General features: G+C 38.3%; 1 protein-coding gene across 1 annotated transcript in view; it reads left to right on the forward strand.

Annotated features, from left to right (window-relative positions):
- Window positions 1-21,067, forward strand: part of SCCPDH (saccharopine dehydrogenase (putative)) — a 283,335-nt gene that overhangs the window by 170,875 nt on the left and 91,393 nt on the right. The window contains exon 5 of the mRNA XM_044060187.1: window positions 13,162-13,292. Within this exon, the coding sequence (XP_043916122.1) occupies window positions 13,162-13,292 (131 nt within the window). The remainder of the gene's footprint in view (window positions 1-13,161; window positions 13,293-21,067) is intronic.

Raw genomic sequence — 21,067 nt, forward strand, 5'->3', positions numbered from 1 at the left:
TTATAATTGTGGAGATACTGTGTCTAGGGCCACTGCTACTGCTTCAGCTTTGAGGATTTATGTTTCGGTATTTAACCAAAAGTTGAAGTAAATTCTGAAATTTTAAATTCTGCACTAGGTAGGGGTTGTTGAGCCCATTGGCTACTCTGGGTCTCAAATGGGTTCCTGTTACTTAATCAAATTTTTACAAGTTCGAATGCCTAATAGTCGAAACCATATGTTCGAACTTGTTAACGTTTTAATAAGTTAAAAACAAAATGCAATAAGAAAAAAACGTAGTTAACTGTGGTAAGCAAGGGGGCAAGCCCTTCTGCACCCCACACCCCCCTCTCTTTAACTATACCAACTCCGAGATCACACTACAGTGCAGTAAAGGGAAACCTTCTCTTTCCGCACTGTAGTGTAATCTCGGATTTGGTATATTTAAAGAGCGGGGGGTGCAGGGGGCTTGCCCTCCTGCTTACAGCAGTTAGTTAGCTTTTTTCTTTTATTTTACATGTTCAAATTGTTGAAACTTCGAACATATGGGTTCAACTTATTACATTCGAAGTTTCAACAATTTGATCACGTAATAGGAACCCCCTCAAACAGTTTGATTAAAAAGAGAAGTTAATTCAGGAAGTGTCAAAATTTTTTCAAGCTCCCACCCCCTTTACAAATTGCCCAAGTCCTCTTTTCCTTAAAACAAAATAAGCAATCCCTACCAATGCAAGACAATGAAGGAGCAAAAAGAGGTGGAGGGGGGACAACAAGAAACTAAGATCTTTTTCCAAGAAAGGGACGGTCTAATACTTCAGAATGGCTAGGCTAGAGGTCCGTCTCCCATGCCCTTCCCTCCTGAACTTTTCTTTCAAAATTTGTTTGAGAAACTGGCTCTGTACATTGCCCTTTGGCAACAGATTGAGTCTTGGGTGCTAAGAGTGGTTCAGGTTGGGAATAGTTGGCACTTGGTAGAAATTCTTCGCATCCTCCAACCTAAACAGTGTATTTTCCTTAGGTGTTCTAGAACCAGTGCCTTTAAATTAAAGGGGCAAAGGCTTCTATTCCAGACTGTTTGTTTCTGGATCCAAAGAAAAAATTTTCTTGGAGACTAGTTTTGCGTATTTCCTTTTTTAATCTTTATGTGAAAATGAAAAAGTTCAAAATGTTGACCCTTCAAACACTGTTACCACTGAGTGTCAGTGTAACATTACATCTGAAGAATGCTTACCATCGCATTTCCATAGCCAAAGGCTTCAGGAAATTTCGTAGGTTTTCTGTGTCCAGGTCGCATTATTAGTTATGTTAATAATCCCTTGGGTTATCTACAGCTCCAAGTGTTTGTTTACAAGTGTGTTCCTCCAGTCTTAGTTCAGTGCAGACTGAGTGGCATTCACATGTTTCCTTATTTAGACTTGCTCATCTTTGCTTTTCCCAGATGTCAAGAGTCATTGAATTGGGTTTCTTCACTTCTGACTTTTTTTATTTCTCCAAATCTTTTAGGTTTTTAATACTATGACAGGAATGGACCCCTTTCCTAAGTCAAAGTATGATTAAAGTTCATGAAATTAGTATTGTTTCAATCTTTGATGTCAGCCAAAAGTGCTCTTCTCTTCGCAGCACCCGCATTGTGCCCAGTAATGACTCCTCCTGCAATCCATCCTGGGTTACATGGATTGGTAGCATATCTAAATACAATTGTAGATTCTTTTTTTTATAAGACCCATTGCTCATACTACTATTGGAACTGTCTGATTATCTTTCTTCTACATGGCTCTCGTTTCTGCCTGCAGTTCCTGATATTTTATGACTTTGTCTCTGTCTGTACACAAGACACTGTAGTCACTGGGTGTAGCGATTTCAATGATCAATGCTACTTTTGTCTTTTTTTCTTGGACCACTATATCCAGTTTTCTAGCATCTAACTTTTGTACTGTTGGTAATGGGTGATTCCATGTGATGTAAACTTCATAATTTTCTATGATGCTTTGTGGCTCATGTTTCCAGTGTTTTTCAGCTACTTCAGTACCATAACGTCTGCACAATCCCCATTGCAACAGTCTTGCCACATTATTATGCCTTTCATTATGACCTCTATCCAATATGCGGTTGTAGGTAACTGTTAAAAAATCCTACTTGACCCCATCACACCAGATTGACTGTCTAGAATGTCTTCTAGACACATTGCACAAAAATGCATTTTTTTTTTGGTAGAGGAGAAGGTGATTTTTAAATTTGGAAACTTTCCTGCAATTGCTTCTCAAATCAGCCTTGGACATCCAACCAAAGAATATTTCAGTATCCTGGGGTTCATTGCCTCTTTGATTCCTCTTGCCAGGTTTCACATGAGAAAGATTCAGTGGTTTCTTTAAAAAAAATTAAAAAAAAAACATGGGCTCAACATTTGCATCCTCTGGAATTTCAAATTTTCAAATTCCAATCTTGGGCTTTGTTAAAAAAATCTCCTCTACCTCCAAGCCAATCTGTAACTACAGATTCCTCATATTTCACTTGGGAGCAGTTTCAGTGGGGTAAAAGGTGCGAGGCCTCTGGAACTCAGACAAACCAATGCACATCAGTGTGAAAAAGTGCGGGCTTTGGTCCATTCCTTAAAATCTCTTCATCTTGTATGATTTCCAGGACCTCTTCAGGTGATTACAGACAACACTACAGTGATATGGTACATAAGCAAGGGGAAACCATGTACCTTGCAAGACTGGCTATAATGGTTTGGGAGGTAGCTCTTTAGTACTGTTTAATCCTCCAAGCATCTTATATTCTGTCAGAGCAAGACATAGTGGTAGGTAAGCTGAGTCAGGACGAAGACAAACTTTCAAACCTTCGTGAATGGAAATTGAAGGGGGGGGGGGTTCTCCCAGGAACTGATGTCTCCTTTAAGATAGACGAGCAAATTCTGTTCCAGGGCTCCTTGCAAGCAAGCATGGAAAATGCATGCATTTTCTGTGTTGTGGATAGAATGTTGCCTTTTGCATTTCCACCCTTTCCACCGATATACAGGGTAATTCTGAAGATTCAGGAGGAGTCCAAAAATCATTGTGGCTAACCCCCTTTTGGTCTAGGTAACATTGATTCCACCTTCTTATGGAATTAGTCAAGGACAGTTGCCACAAGCTTCCTCACAAACTGATCCTACAACTCACATAAGACACGGGGGAATTGATACACCTCAGTCTCAAACCACTTCAGCTAGCTGCCTGGATGATTAATTTTTGATACCTTTCAGGCACATCTTTCATGAGGGTTTGTAGCAGGTGCTAAATGATGCAAGAAAACTTTCTACTAGGACGTCTTGTATTGTTAAGTTGAAACGATTTTCTAGTTTGTGACTAACCAATAACCAGAGCCCCATCAGGATTACGAATGATTCTGAAATACTGGTGTGCGTTAACTTTCATCAATCAAGGTTAATCTTGTAGCCGTTTCCGTATGTCTGTCTATGGATCTCTTCCTTTTTTTCCTCTGTTCTTGGTAAAACAGTTTCTGAAAGGAGTTTTGCAACTTGGTCTCCTAGAAAACTGGTGTCCCTTTCCTGAAATCTTGATTTTTGTGCTGGAAATGTTAACTGCGTCTCCCTTTCAACCAGCTCATCAGATGAACTTAAGGTTCATCACATGGCAGACTGTACTCCTTACTGCTTTGGTATCTGCAAGAAGAGTATCTGAGTTGCAAGCACTCATAGTGGGTGAACCTGGTCTGCTCCTTCATAGAGATACAGGCACATTAAGAATAAATCCCTCATTTCTTCCCTGAGTTGTTTCAGAGTTTATTTTGAATCAAGTCTTCAATCTCCCAGTGTTCTCTCCGGATCCTCAGAACCAGGAGAAATGATTATATTTTTTCTTGACATGCATAAGCACTATCTTGAGAGAACTAAGTCCTTTAAAAAAACAAATCATCTTATTTCTTTTGATAGGACAAATAAAGGGACAACCTATGTCAAAGTAGCCTATTTCAAGACGGTTGTCCTCAGCTATTGCTTTTTGTTCTCACAATGGGAAATCTGTTCCTGGCAGTGTCAAGGCACGTTCTACTACAGCATGTATGTATGTGTGTATATATATATATATATATATATATATATATATATATATACATGTGTGTGTGTGTATATATATATATATATATATATATATATATATATATATACATGTGTGTGTGTATATATATATATATATATATATATATATATATATATATATATATATATATATATATAATATATGAGTGACAAAGCTAAAAAAAAAAAATGAACACGCACAAGAATCTGTCCAGTTCAAACCTCACCACCACGAGTGTTGAGGAAAAAATAAAAAAACAGAGAAACTAGTGGTCTTAAAACTATGTTGATGAGCTCATTCACGAGAATTTTCAAAAATCATGAAACCCAGGTAATGTTCCAAAGCAACAAGCCTTTATTCATCACAGAGACGCGATCCTAAGTAACAAAAAATTAGAAGTATTTTAACAATGTTAATCATATCAGCTTTTATATACTTAGAAGTAGGTGTGGAAAATATACATATTGCTTAATTTTAAACAAGCCTATTCATGGCAAACAATATAAACAGGGCAGTAAAAGTGCATTTTAGAACAGCATGAACCCCCCCCCCCCCAAAATGCACACACACACACACACTATTACTACTACTACTGATTAGATCAAACTAAATCCTAGTTAAGGAAAACACTACCCATCTATTTACAACCTACATTCCAAGATCAGGTATTACGAAAAATATAACATATACATAAAGCGTCTTCTGCGTGGAGACATGCGTGAATGGGCGTATCTTTGTTGAAGGTTGTGTGTCAGGGCTGGCAACTCGGCATGTAAAAATCAACTGCCAATCAGCAGACCGGAGTTCCGCTGTGGCGACCCCTAACCGGGAGAAGCCGAAAGACGCAACAACATACATTAAAAATGTACATAAGACTTTTAACTAGGATCACCTTATCCAAACACTTAGCAGTCCAGACATTCTGGTTTTAAATTTATCATTCTGGACTGTGTGGTGGAGATGGATGAGCTTGAAGGGGACGTCATTAGTGTGTTGGAGAAAAAAGAACTATGCTGGCAGCTGAAATTAAATACATTCAAAAAACCAGGACTTAACTACTATTGCTCTAGTAAGAGCTTGTTGAATTTTTGTAAGGTGCCACTCAATCTGTAATGGTTTTTTAGGGAATTTTTTGAGGAATATGTTATGTACTAAAAATATACTAAACAATAATAAAAATATGTAGAATGTGTATAAATGCATATATGTTTATAGTTCCTTTAACCTCAGTTCTGCTTTGATTAATTTATTGCATCACACCAGAAATTTAAACGGTAAATTCAAAACACATTTGTTCATGCCGCTATTACCATGTAGTATTGGTATAATTCCCCCATTTAGCATACTGGTGGACACTCATGCATACACCTGCACACTTTTATACATTACTAGTGTACCTCATCCACTGTTTTCTGTATTTTTGTGTGGTTTTTCTACTCGTTTTCACTGTATAAACAGGTTTTTGGTGCTGTCAACATGAAAAATGTCTTTTTTTCCCAAAGCACTGACATTTTTTCAGAATGGTTAATAACTTAGTTTTTTATGCACACCAATAGATATTGGACAGATGTGATTTTATATCCAAAGTTATCAGTCTTCATTTTATCCTTAACGATTGGGTTTGGTTCCGATTATCGGAACCGTCTTGGTCATTTAGCTCACGCAAGCCAAAAACTCTCGAGCTTCAACTCTATACCCACAATGCATCTCTCCTAGTTACCTCAGATCTTGTTTGCCACTTTCCTGGACAGATGTGTTCGCCTTTACTCTTGAGCTAAGTGAAATTGTTTATTATTATTTCACTTTCTCTTCAGCACTAAATGTATTTCTATATTTTCCCTACCCCCTTTTTTCTTACTTGTGTAACTCATAATTACCATTGTGGGTAATTTCCCCTCCTTCCGTACACCTTGTGTACCTCTTTCCTACTGTTGTTGGTAGAGGACTCCTTTTCTTTACACTTCAGTGTACTCTATCCCCTTTTCCTTGAGTTCTTTTTAAAAAAATCTTTGTCTACTTTTTCTGTGTTAAGTTTACAAGTGCTTGGTTTTCCTCCAACCATCTATTGTATACATCTGTGTGCGTCTTTAAGAAATGCCAGCAATGTGGCCACAAAATTCCTTCTTCAGACTTACATACATTGTGTGCCTACTGCTTAGGACCACCCCACCTGCAAGAAGATTGCAGTATGTGCCATGGTTTTAGCCACAGATCTTTAGTAAAGAGAAAGACTAAACTTGTTTTAAAAGGTTTAATTCTGACTGCCTTCGACGAGGACATATCTGCTGGAAAAAGCAAAACTGATATCTAATCGCCGTCCTCTTCCTCTGGGAAGGCCAAGAAAAGAAACATGTCTGTGCCATCTTCTTCAGTGGCAACAGTCTTAAAGGTTAAAACCTCAGTGTCAAAAGGTTCCTGTGCTCCGTCTGATATTGATACTACAGTGTTTACACTAAAACACTCCACTGCTTTATCTCGGTTCCACAGATTCAAGCTCCGAGCACTACTTTGGCACCGAATATTTCTAGATGGCAAGCACCTAGATTTCAGTATTCCCCATCCATTGATCCCTTTGCTGGGGAATTATCTGAGGTCTTTTTTAAAAGACCCAAGTCTTCCCTCTTTGTCCTCTCTCTGTTCCACCAAAAGCCTCAGAGACTGGTGGAGAAAATTTTGTGGGAGAGAGGAATTTCAGATTTCTTGTCAGCTCTGACTCCTTTGAGTGCCGAGCATTCTTTCACCCCATTGACTAGTTCTCCTCCAAACTCCTCTGAGGTCTTGCAGATTTCATCTTCAAGTTGTCTGGCGTCAGCTGCATCGGTTCCAAAAGTCTGTTACTTCGACACTGATTCAAGTTCTTGAGTTCTTCAGCTCTGTTTGTTCTGGAGACCTTCTGTTGCTTGTATCTACCTGGTTGGTCCCGAGGGGCAGGGGTCCACTCCAATTTTTTCAGAGTTGTCCCTGCACCTTTGGGCTTTGGTCAAGGATAGTTCGGCACTGGCTTCTGTCTCAGAGGCAGTTTCGTAGGAGCAGAGTGTGTTCTGGACTCCCTTCCCTCTTTGGTGGATTCAGACTTCGAGGCTATGGAGAGAGCCATGGCTGCCTCAGACACTCAGTTGACCTCTTCTTCCTCGAAGAATGTTATTTCCTCGAGTTCAGTTATCCAGCCTGCTCCTCCACTGGGGCAACGAGTGCTAAAACCTCAGGAGACTCAGATACAGGTTCTGTCTTCTTCCGATACCTCACCAGACCATCCCCCTGATGAGATCCCTCTGAAGAAAAAGTGCAAGAGGAAACACTTAGATTCCCCACAGGAAACCATCACCGAAGATGTTGATTTTGATGGAGAGGAAGGGTCCCCCAAATCGCCCTCTGATGATGTCTCCTTTGGAGACATCCTGGAAATTTTGAAATGTTTTCACTGAGGTGGGCTATAATTCTGGCAGCATATCCATCCAGAGGCTTTTTTTTATTTCTAGTGTTCCTTTGCCTAAGGTTTTGCTGTGTTTTATTTACTGTACTACCATGGAGTCTGTATCTAATTCATCCATGTGGCTCATTGCACATGCAGCCGAAGGGACTACCAGAGCAGCAGGTTCAAGTGTAGCCATAAGGAGACATGCTTTAATACGACTTTGCAGAGCCATTTAAGTCTTCATTCATCAATGCACCCTTTAGCGGATCGCTCTTGTTTGGCCCAAAGTTTAGAGAAATATTATTCGGGTGTGAGAAAGATGGAAAGACCCTTTCTGCTGTGGACGTGCATTTTTCCTCTCAAAAAACTTTTTCCAGGAATCTGAGAGTGGGTGGTAAAATGTGGTTCAAAAAATTCAGAGGACCTTTTCAAGACGCACATGGTGAAAGTTCCCCTAGGGGCAGAGGGGGAAACGCTAATGGAAGATGCCACCCATGTGGCAGAGGTTGCCCACAAAATCAGGGTTTCAGAGACTCCTGTTCCAGAAAACCCTATCAGTGTTCCTGAACAGAAGCTTGATTGCCTTTCTCTGGAGGCATTTGGTGGACGCTTATCCCTGCACCAAAACCCCTGGCTAGAAATCACATCAAATACTTTGGTGTGGAGGATTATATCCTGAGGTCATGTCATACCCTTTTCTGTTCCTTCTCCTATTTCCAAAAGAATCCCTGATGTTCCACCCAGTCAGAGAGAACCAGCAGTCTTAGAGATCCAAAGACTGCTAGAAAAAAGTCATCCAAGAAGTCCCACCAAACCAGGTAGAGTCCGGAACTTACTCAAGATTCTTTAGTGCTAAAGAAGACTGGGGGCCAATTTTGTATCTCTGCCTATTGAATAAATCTGTTCAGCAAACAAAAATTCCAGATGGTCACTATACAGTCCATTCTTCCTTTTTTGGAAAAGGACAACTGGACGTGCTCTATAGACCTTCAGGATGCACATAAAAATGGACAAGTGCTCCAGAAGTTCCTCCACTTCAGGCTGAGGTTTCTCCGCTTCAGGCTGGGAGCCAGTCACCATCAGTTCAGAGCTCTGTCCTTTGGTCTCACCACAGCCCCTAGGGTGTTCACCAAATGCATGGCAGTAGTAGCAGCTCACTTGAAACTGCAAGAATTCCGGTTGTTTCCATACTTGGACAACTGACTCAGTACCACTCCAACCAGGCATCTGTTAATAGTAGCAAGAGATTATGTTCTACAGACTTGTTCCAACTTAGGAATTACTGTAAATTACGAAAAATCTCAACTGATTCTGACTATGAGTTTAGAATTCATAGGTGCAGTGCTGAATACGAGAATGTTTGCAGCTTCCCTTCCACCAGCTAGATTACAAAGAAATCAAGGAACAAGTTTGAAAGATACCACACAGCAAGAAAGTACATGCCTGTCTACTCTTACAAGCCCTGGGTTCAGTGGCAGAGACAGTAACTCTAGTTCCCCTGGCAAGATTTCATATGCGAGGTCTTCAGTGGCTACTTGCATCTCATTGGGCAGTACTTCACCAGTCTATGTTGAATCAGATTTTGATCACCAATATTTGCAGAAAAAAATCTAACTTAGTGGATGCACTTGGAGGATTTTCTTCTAGGCCACCTTTCTGTTCCACAGCAACCCAAGGCCATAGTAACGACAGATGCCTCCCAGAAGGGACAAGGGGCATTATCTGGGCAAGACTGTCCAAGGCAATTGGTCCCCATTGAGGCCAGTATACATATCAACGTCCTAGAAATGAGAGCAGTGCTTTAGCGTTGCAAGCCTTTCAAACTGTTCTCCCTCTAGGAACTATTGCGATTCAAACAGACATGCCAGTAGTTCAGTACATCAACAAACCTGGAGGAACCAAATCTTACCCTCTGTGTTGAGAAGCTCTGAGTGTGGCAGTGGGTGATTTCTTTCAACTGATTTCTGATAGCAGCGCATATTCCAGGGAGCTCCAGTGTGATAGCAGACAAACTGAGCAGATCTGTTCTTCTACCTCACTAGTGGTCTCTCAATTCAAGAGTGACTGAAATTATTTTTTGTCAATGGGGTCAGCCTTCCTGCGACCTCTTCGCCTCTCCCCTGAACAAGTGCAGCAACTAGCAGCTACTTCATCCTAATCCCCCCACCAGGGGAGTCACTCAGGGATGCTCTTCTACACAATTGGCCCTCTGGACTTGTGTACGCATTCCCCCCATTTCCTTTTTTTCCAAAATTCTTGCAGAAAGCCCTAAGGATTTAGAGCAGAGTGATCCTCATTGCCCCTTATTGGCCTCAACAAATATGGTTCCCCTTTCTCTGGCCTTACCTGATAAAAGAACCTTTGACTCTAGATGCAACTCCAGACCTCCTGTCTCATCCAGAGGATTTGAAACAACCAAATTTCCTGAACCTCAAGTTGACAGCATGGTTCCTCCAGTTCCATTAATTGCCAGGTAACTTAACCTTCCTTCCCTGGTATGTAGAATTTTATTAGCTTTTCATAAGCCATCCACCCGTAAACTCTCTACTAGTAAATGGAAGAGATTTACCTTTTGGTCCCGCAGAAGGAATATTGACCCCCTTTTCAGCACCCATCAAAAAATTTTAGAATTCGTATCCTCTCTTTTTGATGCAGGAGCCTCTTCTACTATTAAAATCCAGCTGGCAGCGATTTCTAATTTTTATAATGGTTTTGGGGATAATTCCCTAGCTTCGCATAAGCTATGTATTTTTAAAAGGAACTCTCTTGTTGAAACCACCTTATAAGGATCCTATTCTTCCCTGGGATCTTACCCTAGTATTACAGTCCAGTGTTCAGTTCCCCTTTGACCCTTCTGCTGAATGTGATCAAAATATTTATCTTGGAAAACCTTATTCCTTGTAGCAATAACTTCGGCCAGGAGGATTTCTGAAATTCAAGCTTTGTCTTGCAAGCCATCATACTTGATTTTTCATAAAGACAGAGTTGCCTTAGGGACGAATCTCTCATTTCATCCTACAGAAGTGTTGGGCACCAGTATTAAACTATTAATCTTCCAGTATTCTTTCCCAACTTTCCCATTAAAGGAGAATACTCCCTTCATTTACTGGATGTTCGCAGTTACGTTTTTACCTGCACAGAACAAAGGATAATCGAAAATCAGACCAATTGTTTGTTTCCTTCTCAAGTACCAAAATTGGCAAACCAGTCAACAAAGTGACCTTAGCCAGCTGGCTAAAACACTGTATATCCTTTATTTATGACAAAAAGATTGATTAGCCTAAACCGGTAAAAGCTTACTCTACAAGATATATAGCTACATCAGCAGTTTTCCAATCTCAAGCTTCCATGGATGACATTTGTGCAGCAGTAACTTGGGCTTCTCCTCGTACCTTTATAACTCATTACAAATTGGACCTGGTCTAAAGGGGAAGAGCATCCTTTGTTTCAGTGGTGCTCAGGAATGTCCGTCCTTGAGTCTTCCCAAGATCTAAGGTAGCTGGGGACTCTCCCATTGGTCAAGGATAAAATGAAGATTGACAACTTCAGATAAGTTACACACTCACCATAATTTTCCCTCTGTGTTGCCCATCTTCATTTATCTTTAACTCCACTCCCGCCTTCCCCCGGCCTTTCAGATGTCCTTTGGTGGAACAGATAGGTCACATACTTCCTTCTTTTGACTTGTATTACATAGCAGATATGGTGTCATCAGGAGACAGGCCTCCTGTTCTTATGTCTGTTTAGCTGTAATTTGCAAACTCGAATTGAGGTAACTAGGAGAGATGCATTGTGTGTGGGGTTGAACTTCCAAGAGTTTTTTGGACTGAGCGAGCTGTAGAAACAGCAGAGAATGTTCCAGTTCTCAGAACCCGAACCCATTGGTCAAGGACAAATGAAGATGGACAACTCAGATGGAATGTTGTGGTGAGTACATAATTTTCTTATTTATAGTATTCTCGTTTGATTGTGTTTATGGTTGGATAGCTATGTGTTTTTCTTGATTTTAGTTCTCGCCACAGATCTGATATAGGCTTTACTGTATTAGTTAGCCAAAAGCGATTTTAGTAAGTAATTTTATGTACATCTTTTTATGTATATGTAATACTTTTCTTAATCCCTGATCTTGGAATATGGGTTGCAAATAGGTAGTGTTTTCCTTAACTGGGATAATGTGTGGGGGTGAGTACTTGCTTTTGTAAAATGCACTTTTACGGCCCTGTTTATATAGTTGCCATGAACAAGCTGGTTTAAAATTAAACAATACATATATTTTCCACACCTACTTCTAAGTATAGATGATTTGTTTAACATTGTTAAAATATTTCAGATTTTTTTTGTAAGAGGAATGCTTGTGTGTGACAAAGGCTTGTTGCTTTGGAACACTACCGGAGTTTCATGATTTTTAGAAATTAGTGTGAGCTCATCAATGAGGTTTTAAGACCACAGGTTTCACTGTTTTTTATTTTTTATATGTTACAAATCAGTACAAATTAGACTCCTTTTTCAGGTCCAGGGCTTGCTTTATCAGACCCATTGTCTAGGGGCTCAGGGATCCTTATCCTTCCAGGTTGGATAGGCTTTGGTAATCTACCCCAATAGGTACAATGCTACTACAGCAGTGAGGATAGCAGACATAATGCAGTTATGCAAGTTGCACTTAGTATAGCATTGGATGTTTAAATTTTTCACTGCTGCAGGAGCTGCACTGTTTTTTATTACTGTTATCTTTTGGAGGTTCAGAATGAGTAAGCTCTTTCTCTCTTTATGGGCAAGAAAGTCCTGATGTGTCCTACACTTTGACTGCTGATTTCCATCCAAGAGGCTGGCGAGTGACCACTCAGAGTGTAGGTGTGGGATGGATCCAGAGCCTGTGAAGCTGACCGTTTTGCTTTATTCTCGGCAGGATACAACCCATATAGCCAAAAGGCTACTGCAGCAGTGAGAAATTCAAACATCTGCTATTATGGTAAGTGCAATCTACACAATTGTACTTTTCTAGAAATAGTTGTTGGTGTGTATACTTCAAAGGTTGGCTTTTTCCCTTCCTTTAAGAAAACAGGGTCAGTTCTTTCAGTTTGTTTTTCTTAACTGTGTCTAGCTTTTCTGGAAATTGACAGTATAACTAACAGAGCTTGTATTTTCTTTTCCACGCAAGTAAAAAAAAAGTCTGTTATCCAACCTTTGTACAGACATCATTCATCAAAAACTGGAAGCGTTTAGTAATTAAAATCAATTGTGGTACTCCTTGTTGCAGACATGTGCACACCCACACACAGAATATATAATATAAAATACTGAGACAAACTTGACCTGGCCTTTTCAGTAAACTCTAGACAGCAAAGCTGAAAACTGTTCAGCTGAATAATGTCTTCTCTTAGTCAGTTTCCACCCCTCACATTCTAAAAAATTGTTAGCTTTGAAAGAAAAAAAGAAATATTAAATAGCACGCAAAGTACACATTTAAAATAACCTGTACCAAAACATAATTTTGAAAAAAAGAACCAGAATGGTCAAAGCAGAATGGTCAAAGCAGAAACCTGCTTTAAGATGTGAGCAGATCTAGCACCCATCTGGTACAGGTCGTTGTTTAATTTGCAACAAAAATCCATCTGAGGTTATCTGTTTAATGTTGCTGGACATTTTAAATCTGATGTTAATTATTGTTTCCTTCTGTTTTTCCCCTAGAGTGGAAGCATTCATGATGGTACTTGGCAGTCAGCAGTCCATGGCATAGCTGATCAGGAAAATCTGAAAAAGCTGAGGAAACAAATTGGACAGAAACCTCTTCCAGTAGTTGGAGCAAAACTTAAAAGAAGGTAAGTTATTTAGTGTTTAAGCTTGAGGTACAAAGCAATTCCTTTTTTGTTAGTGACATTTAACTCTATAAAGTCAGCATGAGTGGAAGAATAGAATTTTTTAAATAACTTTGCATATGGCAGACCTCTCCAGATGTCACAGCTTGCCCCTTTGCCTTCTGGTAAATAAAATCCATATTGACAGCATAATGTGTGTGTGTGTGTGTGTGTGTGTTTGCTAGTTGGGTAGGGGGAAGAAGTATGACTAGCTGGAGAATTTTTACTGTTTGGGAACAATGAATGTTAATTAATATGATCACTGCTGCAGTAGCATAAGCTCTGTATGGGTTCTATCCTTCACAGGATGTAGCAGCCAGACAGCTTCCAAACCTTCAGGACACCTTCCATGCACCCAAACTGTTAATTGACATTTTTGAATGCAGAACAGGAAGGAAATTAAACAAAAAGATATCCACCAAAAAGTAAGCTAGCAAACAAGAGGAGGGCTCTGCTTCTCATTCTTCTGACAATAAAGCTCATAGGAAGTCTTTGCCAGTGAAACATTTCCCAGTGTTTCAAATGAAAATGCTTGGGAGACCGAAAAAAAACACAGGAGTTGATTAAAAGAATCAGGAATACTTTGGACTTGAGTCCGATGTTAGAAGATGGAGTTCGATGTTAGAAGATGGAGATGAACAGGAAGACCAGCAAGACTGAAATTGGTGAATATAAAGCATCGTTTGCAAGAAACAGTGGGCTTTTGTTGACTTTTTTAAACTTCTGGGTAGATTGTAAAGCATATACTTCACTTTAAGTCATTATTATTTATAAGGACACCAAAAGGGAAAAAAATAACCAAATAAAACAATTGTTATTCCTATTAGTATTTGTGTAAAACATTTCATGAATTAAATTCCATATTTACATAGTAAAGCGGTTTTGCATAGTCTGGGGTATTTTAGATTTGTGGGTAGTGTATATGTTAGTAAAGTAAACATTTGTTTTTTAGTTTTAAGAAGTATAGGTTTCACAGTTTAGCATGAAAATAAATGCTGGACAGAAGCAGGTTTAAATTAATATACTGTGATCATGGGATGCTGGGATGGGAGTGTGTATGGTGTAAAAGAGCAATGATTATATTACATGAAGCATTAAAATAATTTCTCTGATTTTTACAAAAGTGGATGTTTAGATTAATGCCTTTGGCTTAAGCTATAAATGAGTGTTTTTCTAAGTAGGCTTGAAAAATAATACAAAATGATGAAAGCAATGAAAACCTCTTAAGTTTCTGGGGTCTGCATGGATATTAGCTTGTTTTTTTCATTTAGCAAATTTTCTCAATGGGAATCAAGAAATCTGCAGCTGAAGGCAGTTTTACATTCTGTTCTGAGGGAAAATGACAAATATTCCTTCATGTATTTATAGAGTTGTTACTTATTTTTTTCTCACTGCTGACTAGTTTTACATGAAGATGAGCTGTCTGCAGGTGCAAGCAATTAATCTTGAGAGTTCTCAGCATTCTTTGCTGAGAGAAATGCAAAATTTAAAGTTACAGTGCTAAGCCATTCAGTGAAAAAGTTTGAAATGATGGTAAGTGAATGAGAGATGCCTCCGTACCATAAATAATACTTAATAGAACATTGAACAATTTTAAATTTATTTAAAGATAGCCAATACACTTTTTATAGGGGCTAAAAGTTAATGTTTTCTGAAAGCATACATGATGATTTTTCACATCTGGGAGGGGAATAGAGGTAAACAACAATCTGAGTAAGTGGGGGACGTAGGCAGTAACATGTGCTTTAGTATAGCAACAAAAGAGCAGAGCCAAACTACCACGACTGTTCAGGGTAAACACAATAGTGCTTCGATAAAAAATGCAAAAAATCTTTATTGAAGAGCTCAAAGTAAACGCTTTCATAACCTCTGTGGTTGCTTCATCAGACTACATTCAAACAAACAGTTTCTCAGCTTAAATGCATAGAGTAATTAACACCTTGTGAATTGAATCAAGTCATTAAAAAACCACAGTACCTAAAAACAGTATATAGTGAAAAGACATGATAAAATTATATTTATATATATATATATATATATATATATATATATACATATATACACACACACACACACGTATGTAAAACACACTAAGTAGCTGCATATTAGACACATTACATAACAATATGTGAAACATGTTGAATAACTAATAGCTGCCTTAGTAAAGATATAAATAAGAATACATATATAAAATTAGGTAGAATAAAATGGATTCATATATACATCTCTGTCTCATTAATGTTTTAAACTTCTAGCTTTAAGAAACGGCTTCAAAGAAACCATTTCATTAATGCCAGGTGGTGTATCTGCATTTAATTTAAGAATCCACTTTTGTTCTAAAGCTTCAGTGCGATTCGTAATGTCACCACCTCTCTTCCCTTTTGATAAAATATCCAAAACAAAAAATTTAAAAATGTGTGAACTACCTTCTTGTTCTATGTGCTTATAAAGAACTCTGGTAGTTTTATGATTATTGATATCCCTATAATGCTCTTGAATACACTCCTTAAGCATACAGTTCATCTTACCTAAGTAGCAGGCGTTGCATGCTGTGCAAAAAGCAAAATATATTATTCTTAGTTTTACAATCAGCGTAGTGTGTAGCCACTATCTCAAAGTTTGGAGCCATATGAGTGTATTTAAAGCAGGAGTGCCCATATTGACACACTGTGCAATTCCTACATATATAAGTACCTTTCCTTTGTGACATCTTGTTATAGCTATTCTGTCTATCTAAGTAACCTAGTTGACGCTTAAGATTTTTCTTATTCTTATTCTTAAAGGCAAAACCTAGGTGCATCATCCAGTAATCCATCTAGTTCACTTAGTCTTTAAAATATTCCAGTTCCGTTTAAATACATCACAGAATGTTCCAGTATCCCCAGTATATGGGAGTGGAAATCTAAGTTTATTTTGTTCACTAGGGTCATGCCCTATCTATCATGCCCTATCTATTCTATCCATAAACAGAGGTTTACCTCTGGAAGACTTCTCTGCCATTAATTCAGATACCTGTGTACAAAACATCTAATGTGAATAACCTCTATCTTTGAATTCACTCCCCAGATCAGCAAGCGCTAACTGAAGTTGGACATCATCATTATGCAGTCTCATAGTTATAAGAATATGTCCTCTTACTACATTTTTACTGACAAATTTAGGGTGCATGCTGCTTCTATGCAGCAATGCATTTCTCCTAGTCCTTTTCCTATATATGCTAGTCTGAATACCTAAGATGTCACTTTTCTTAAGTTTAACATCCAGAAAGTCTATCTCTTCTGAAGACACTTTACTAGTAAATTTAAGAAACGATGTTGTGGTATTCAGAAACTCAATAAAAATGTTTAGCTCATCTAGCGTGCCTGTCCACAGGAGAAAAACATCATCATCCACAAATTGAGTATAGCATTTCAGGTATGGTTGAAAAGTTGGATTGGTCAGGGAAGAGGTGCTCTCCCATTCAGCTAGAGCTAGATTGGCGTAGCTATTTGCACAGGGAGTCCCCTTAGCTATGCCAATCTTCTGAAGGTACATGTCATTACCAAAGCAAAACACATTATTTTCTAATATAATCTCCAACATTGAGCATATCAAATTCACTATGTCACTAGAGTAAAATTGCTTGGAGAACAATAGATGCCTGATATTCTCAATGCCCCAAGTATTGGGGATCACCGTAAATAACGATGTAATGTCCATAGTGACAAAGATGTACTGTTCCGTGGTATTCCTAACTACATCATATAGCTTATACAAAAATGTATTTGTGTCTTTTAATACACTGCCACAGGTCTCAAGCACTGGTTGTAAGGCCTTTTCCATGTAAATGGATAAAGGCTCAGTACTCCAGCCTCTGCTGGAGACAATGGGTCTCATCGGGGGGGGGGGGTATTGAGGTTTTTATGGACTTTAGGTAGTCCATAGATAGAGGGGTACACTGGTATGTCAACAATAAAATATTTGAATAATTCTTCTGTTCTACATTCTATCAACAGATCAAAAATCATCACAGACACTCTATCAGAAATAGCTTTAGCTTGTATGGCAGTAATTTTCTGATACGTATCAACATCATTCAATAGTGAAAGCATTTGCGAAAGATATAAATCTTTGTTGAGTACTACTACCCCTCCCCCCTTATCCGCAGGTTTAATTTCAATAGATAATAGATAGATAATAGATATTTTAGCTCATAAAGTGCCTGATTTTCAGTTGTGCTGAGGTTATAGTGACCACAATGAGTCCCATCTGCAAAAATATGTCTAATTTCAGCAAAAAAAAGTATTCACTACCGGATGCATTTTAGGAACGAAACTACTGGATTTGGAGAAAGTTGAGCATACAGTATCAGACTTCCCAAACATAGTTTTTAATGCGAGTGTTCTGGCAAAAAGCCTCAAATGTCAGCTAAGTCAGTTTTCTGAGTGGGAATAAAAGATAATCCTCTATTTAAAACGGATAGTTGTGACTCAGTCAAAGTAATGTCAGATATATTCAGGACCAAACCTTTGAAACTTGGCTCCTGGTGAATCTCTGCTGCTGTGTTGGAACCTTCTGCCTGTTCAGGCCTTTGCCTCTCCTTCCACGGCTCCTCGATCTCTCCTTGATGGGCAGCGGTTCTTGTAATTGAAAAGGAAGTAGTGGCAATTCCTTCGGTCGCCTCTCATCTTCCAAAAAGGTTTAGTTATAGTATTAAGGTTAACATTGTCAACCTTACTGGAGGTAGAGGAATGGTCTATGGATGCAGTATTGGTTACCTCCGGTGCATTACCTAGCGAGTGCATAACTTCAGTGGGTCTCGTTGGTAAGTTAGTGTCTTCTTCCACTGCCCTTGCAGAAGGGGATATGTCATGTATTAAAAGACACAAATACATTTTTGTATAAGCCAGAGTGCTAAAACGAAAATATGGGAGTAGTTGAATAATATGCATGAGTTTAGAAAGATTGTTGTTGGCAACTATTTTTAGAACAATTTGAGTACAAAAACCTATAGTACAACATTGAAAACAAAGAGATCCTATAGAGGTATTAGAGATATTTTGGAACTTTTATAAAAGTTTGTGTAAAGCAGAGAAACTCAGGAATCAAGAAAGGTTACAAATGGAAGTATTTCTGGAAGACCTAATTATTCCAAGTTAAAGGCAGATGAAGCTCAATAACTAATAGTTAAGATAGGAGGAGATGAGATAAAAATAGTGATGTATAATCTATCTGCAGGAACGTCACCAGGAACAGATGGTATTCCTTTGGACAGTTGGAAGTTAAGAAGGAAGAAAGTGATACAAATCTGGAAGATTTTATTTAACAGTGTTTTTAAAAGGAGGGGAAGCACCAACATCTTGGAAAAAAGCTGCGGTGGCTATATTACCAAAAGACTATAAAGACTCATCAGACCAAGCTTCATATAGACTCCTTTCAGTTTTAAACCATGATTATAAAGTGTTTATCTATACTAGCTAAAAGAATGGCAAAGATGTTGCCAAAATTGATAGGTATAGATCTGTGTGGTTTTGTGGAGGGGAGGCAAACATTTGACAACATTAACAGAACAGTGATGATCCAGAGGAAAAGCAGACTGTAGGAAAATGCCTCTCTTATTGGTGGATTTTGATGCAGAGTAAACTGGGATTTAACTTGTAGGGCAATGGAAATATTTGCATTCTGTTATTAAATAACAAAGGTTAATTGGGTGATATATGAAGGATCAGAAGCAAGAATTAAAGTGGGAGGGACCCTCTCTGGATTGTGAACAGAAGAACCAGACAGTGATGTTCTCTTTCCCTGTGTTATTTGCATTATATTTAGAGTGATTGGCAAAGAAAATAAGGGGCTCAGAAATTCATGGGTATAATTAGTATGGTTGTCAAGAAAAGTTGGGCTTATTTGCAGATATCCTTTTCTGGTTTTATTGGGGTACAGAATAGTATCTCAGTGTTGTGAGATATTTTGACACAATTTAAAGTCTTTTGGGGATATACAATTAATAAAGATAAAACAAAATGATGTAGCTATAAATGATGTACCCACAATCACATTGGTTCAGCAATGCCCATATTTATGGGGTCATGGTAAGATAAAGTATTTAGGAATATGGATTAAAAAGGCTTCTGTTATGGCAGCTAAGGATGTGTGGGAAGTGACTAAAAAGATGATAAAAAAACTGAGAAACTGGAAGCCATTGTTTATGGGCAGTAGGATACAAACAGTGAAAATGTTTTTAGTCCCTTTAGTTTTATATACAGACGAGACATATTTTTATCAAGCAGAGCAGAAGTTGTGGGCAGTAATTTATAAAAAGTTGAAGGTATTTATCTGGGAGGGGAAGAGGACAAGAGTTAAGTGGGATAAAGTTGATCATTCCAATTACCTGATTTGAAGGGATATCTTAGAGCTGCACAGTTATGGCTTGTATATATAATACAAGCAGAAGTTTATAATTTAAAAGTGAAAAGGGATAATTATGAAGCAGGGAGGAAGTTGATATAAGGAGCGAGTGGGATTTTGGTTGCAGATCCTTGGATAAAGTAATATCAACAATGCAGAATATTTTACTCCTAAAGTAGCAGAAAGTATTCTAAGAAAGAAGCCAAGATGGAAAGTGGAGAGCTAAGATTTTGATAGTAGGGATGACTACAAGTAGGCATACAGAAAATAGGAGAGAGGGGTTGGAATTAACTGGATAAAACTGGCAAAGGAACCAAGGTATTGGAAATAAATAATGAGAGGGAAAGACAGTTGAGTGCGATGAAGCCAAGATGACGTTTGGACTGTAGTCTGGAGACTGCCTTCCCTACCTGGGATTGATATCATAGTATCAGCAAAGAGAAAAGAATTAGGGAGTCCTAAGTGGAAGACCTGCTCTAGTAGAGATTTTAGTTGAATCTAGAACAGATGCTTCTGTTAAAAAGTGTTAGTTAATAGGGCATATAAAATATTGCACAGTAACTGTTAGAATCCGTCAGATGAGGTTTGAAAAGATTGGGAAGAGAGACTGGAAAACAATTTACAGTTGAACAATGGAAGGGCAATATAAATGGTCCCCAAGTGTGCAACAAACTCCAGAAGGTTTAGGATTTTTGCTTGTATGTGTTTGCATGTGTATTTGTGTATCCCAAGCAGACCACAAAGATTTTTTTTCCTCAGGTTGATATCAAATGTTGGAAGTTTGATGAAGCGGAAAGAGATAAGGAACATGTGTTTTGGGAGTGTAATCAGTTGGCAGATTTTTAAAAAATTCAAAAGGAAAAATGTGTGGTATCCCTCAAAGTCTCAGAAAACCCAGTATGCAACTCGTACTGGGTAAAAAACAAACCAAGCAGAAACTTCTCAATGTGGAGGGTGTGAAGTTCACTCCTTGAAATATGTTATGCACCTAGTTCACCGATAAAAATGAAACTTTAAAATACGTACTACAAAGTAATAAAATAGTAGGTAGTCCACAGTTGTTAAAAATGGAATATCCTTTAATGAAACACACAAACAAGCCAATCCTAGTTGAGTTTAATGAAAATCAGGTTATTTGGAGCAAGGGAGTGATTACAGAGGGTGGTTTTGTTAAAAGCAGTAAAAGCATTAAACTCATTCCTTTCACCAAGTCCCTCTTCCTCTTTAATACCATTGTGTAAACCAAGACTGTGCTAACTTAGAACGGAAACTAAAAGCTAGAGACAAATTAAAATATATAAGAACAACTTATTAAGGCTAACCTACTAATCAAAACTTTATTAATTAGGAAACCA

Source organism: Protopterus annectens, chromosome 1.part2, assembly GCF_019279795.1.
Source record: "Protopterus annectens isolate FY-2018-M chromosome 1.part2, PAN1.0, whole genome shotgun sequence".
Taxonomy (NCBI): Eukaryota; Metazoa; Chordata; order Ceratodontiformes; family Protopteridae; genus Protopterus; species Protopterus annectens.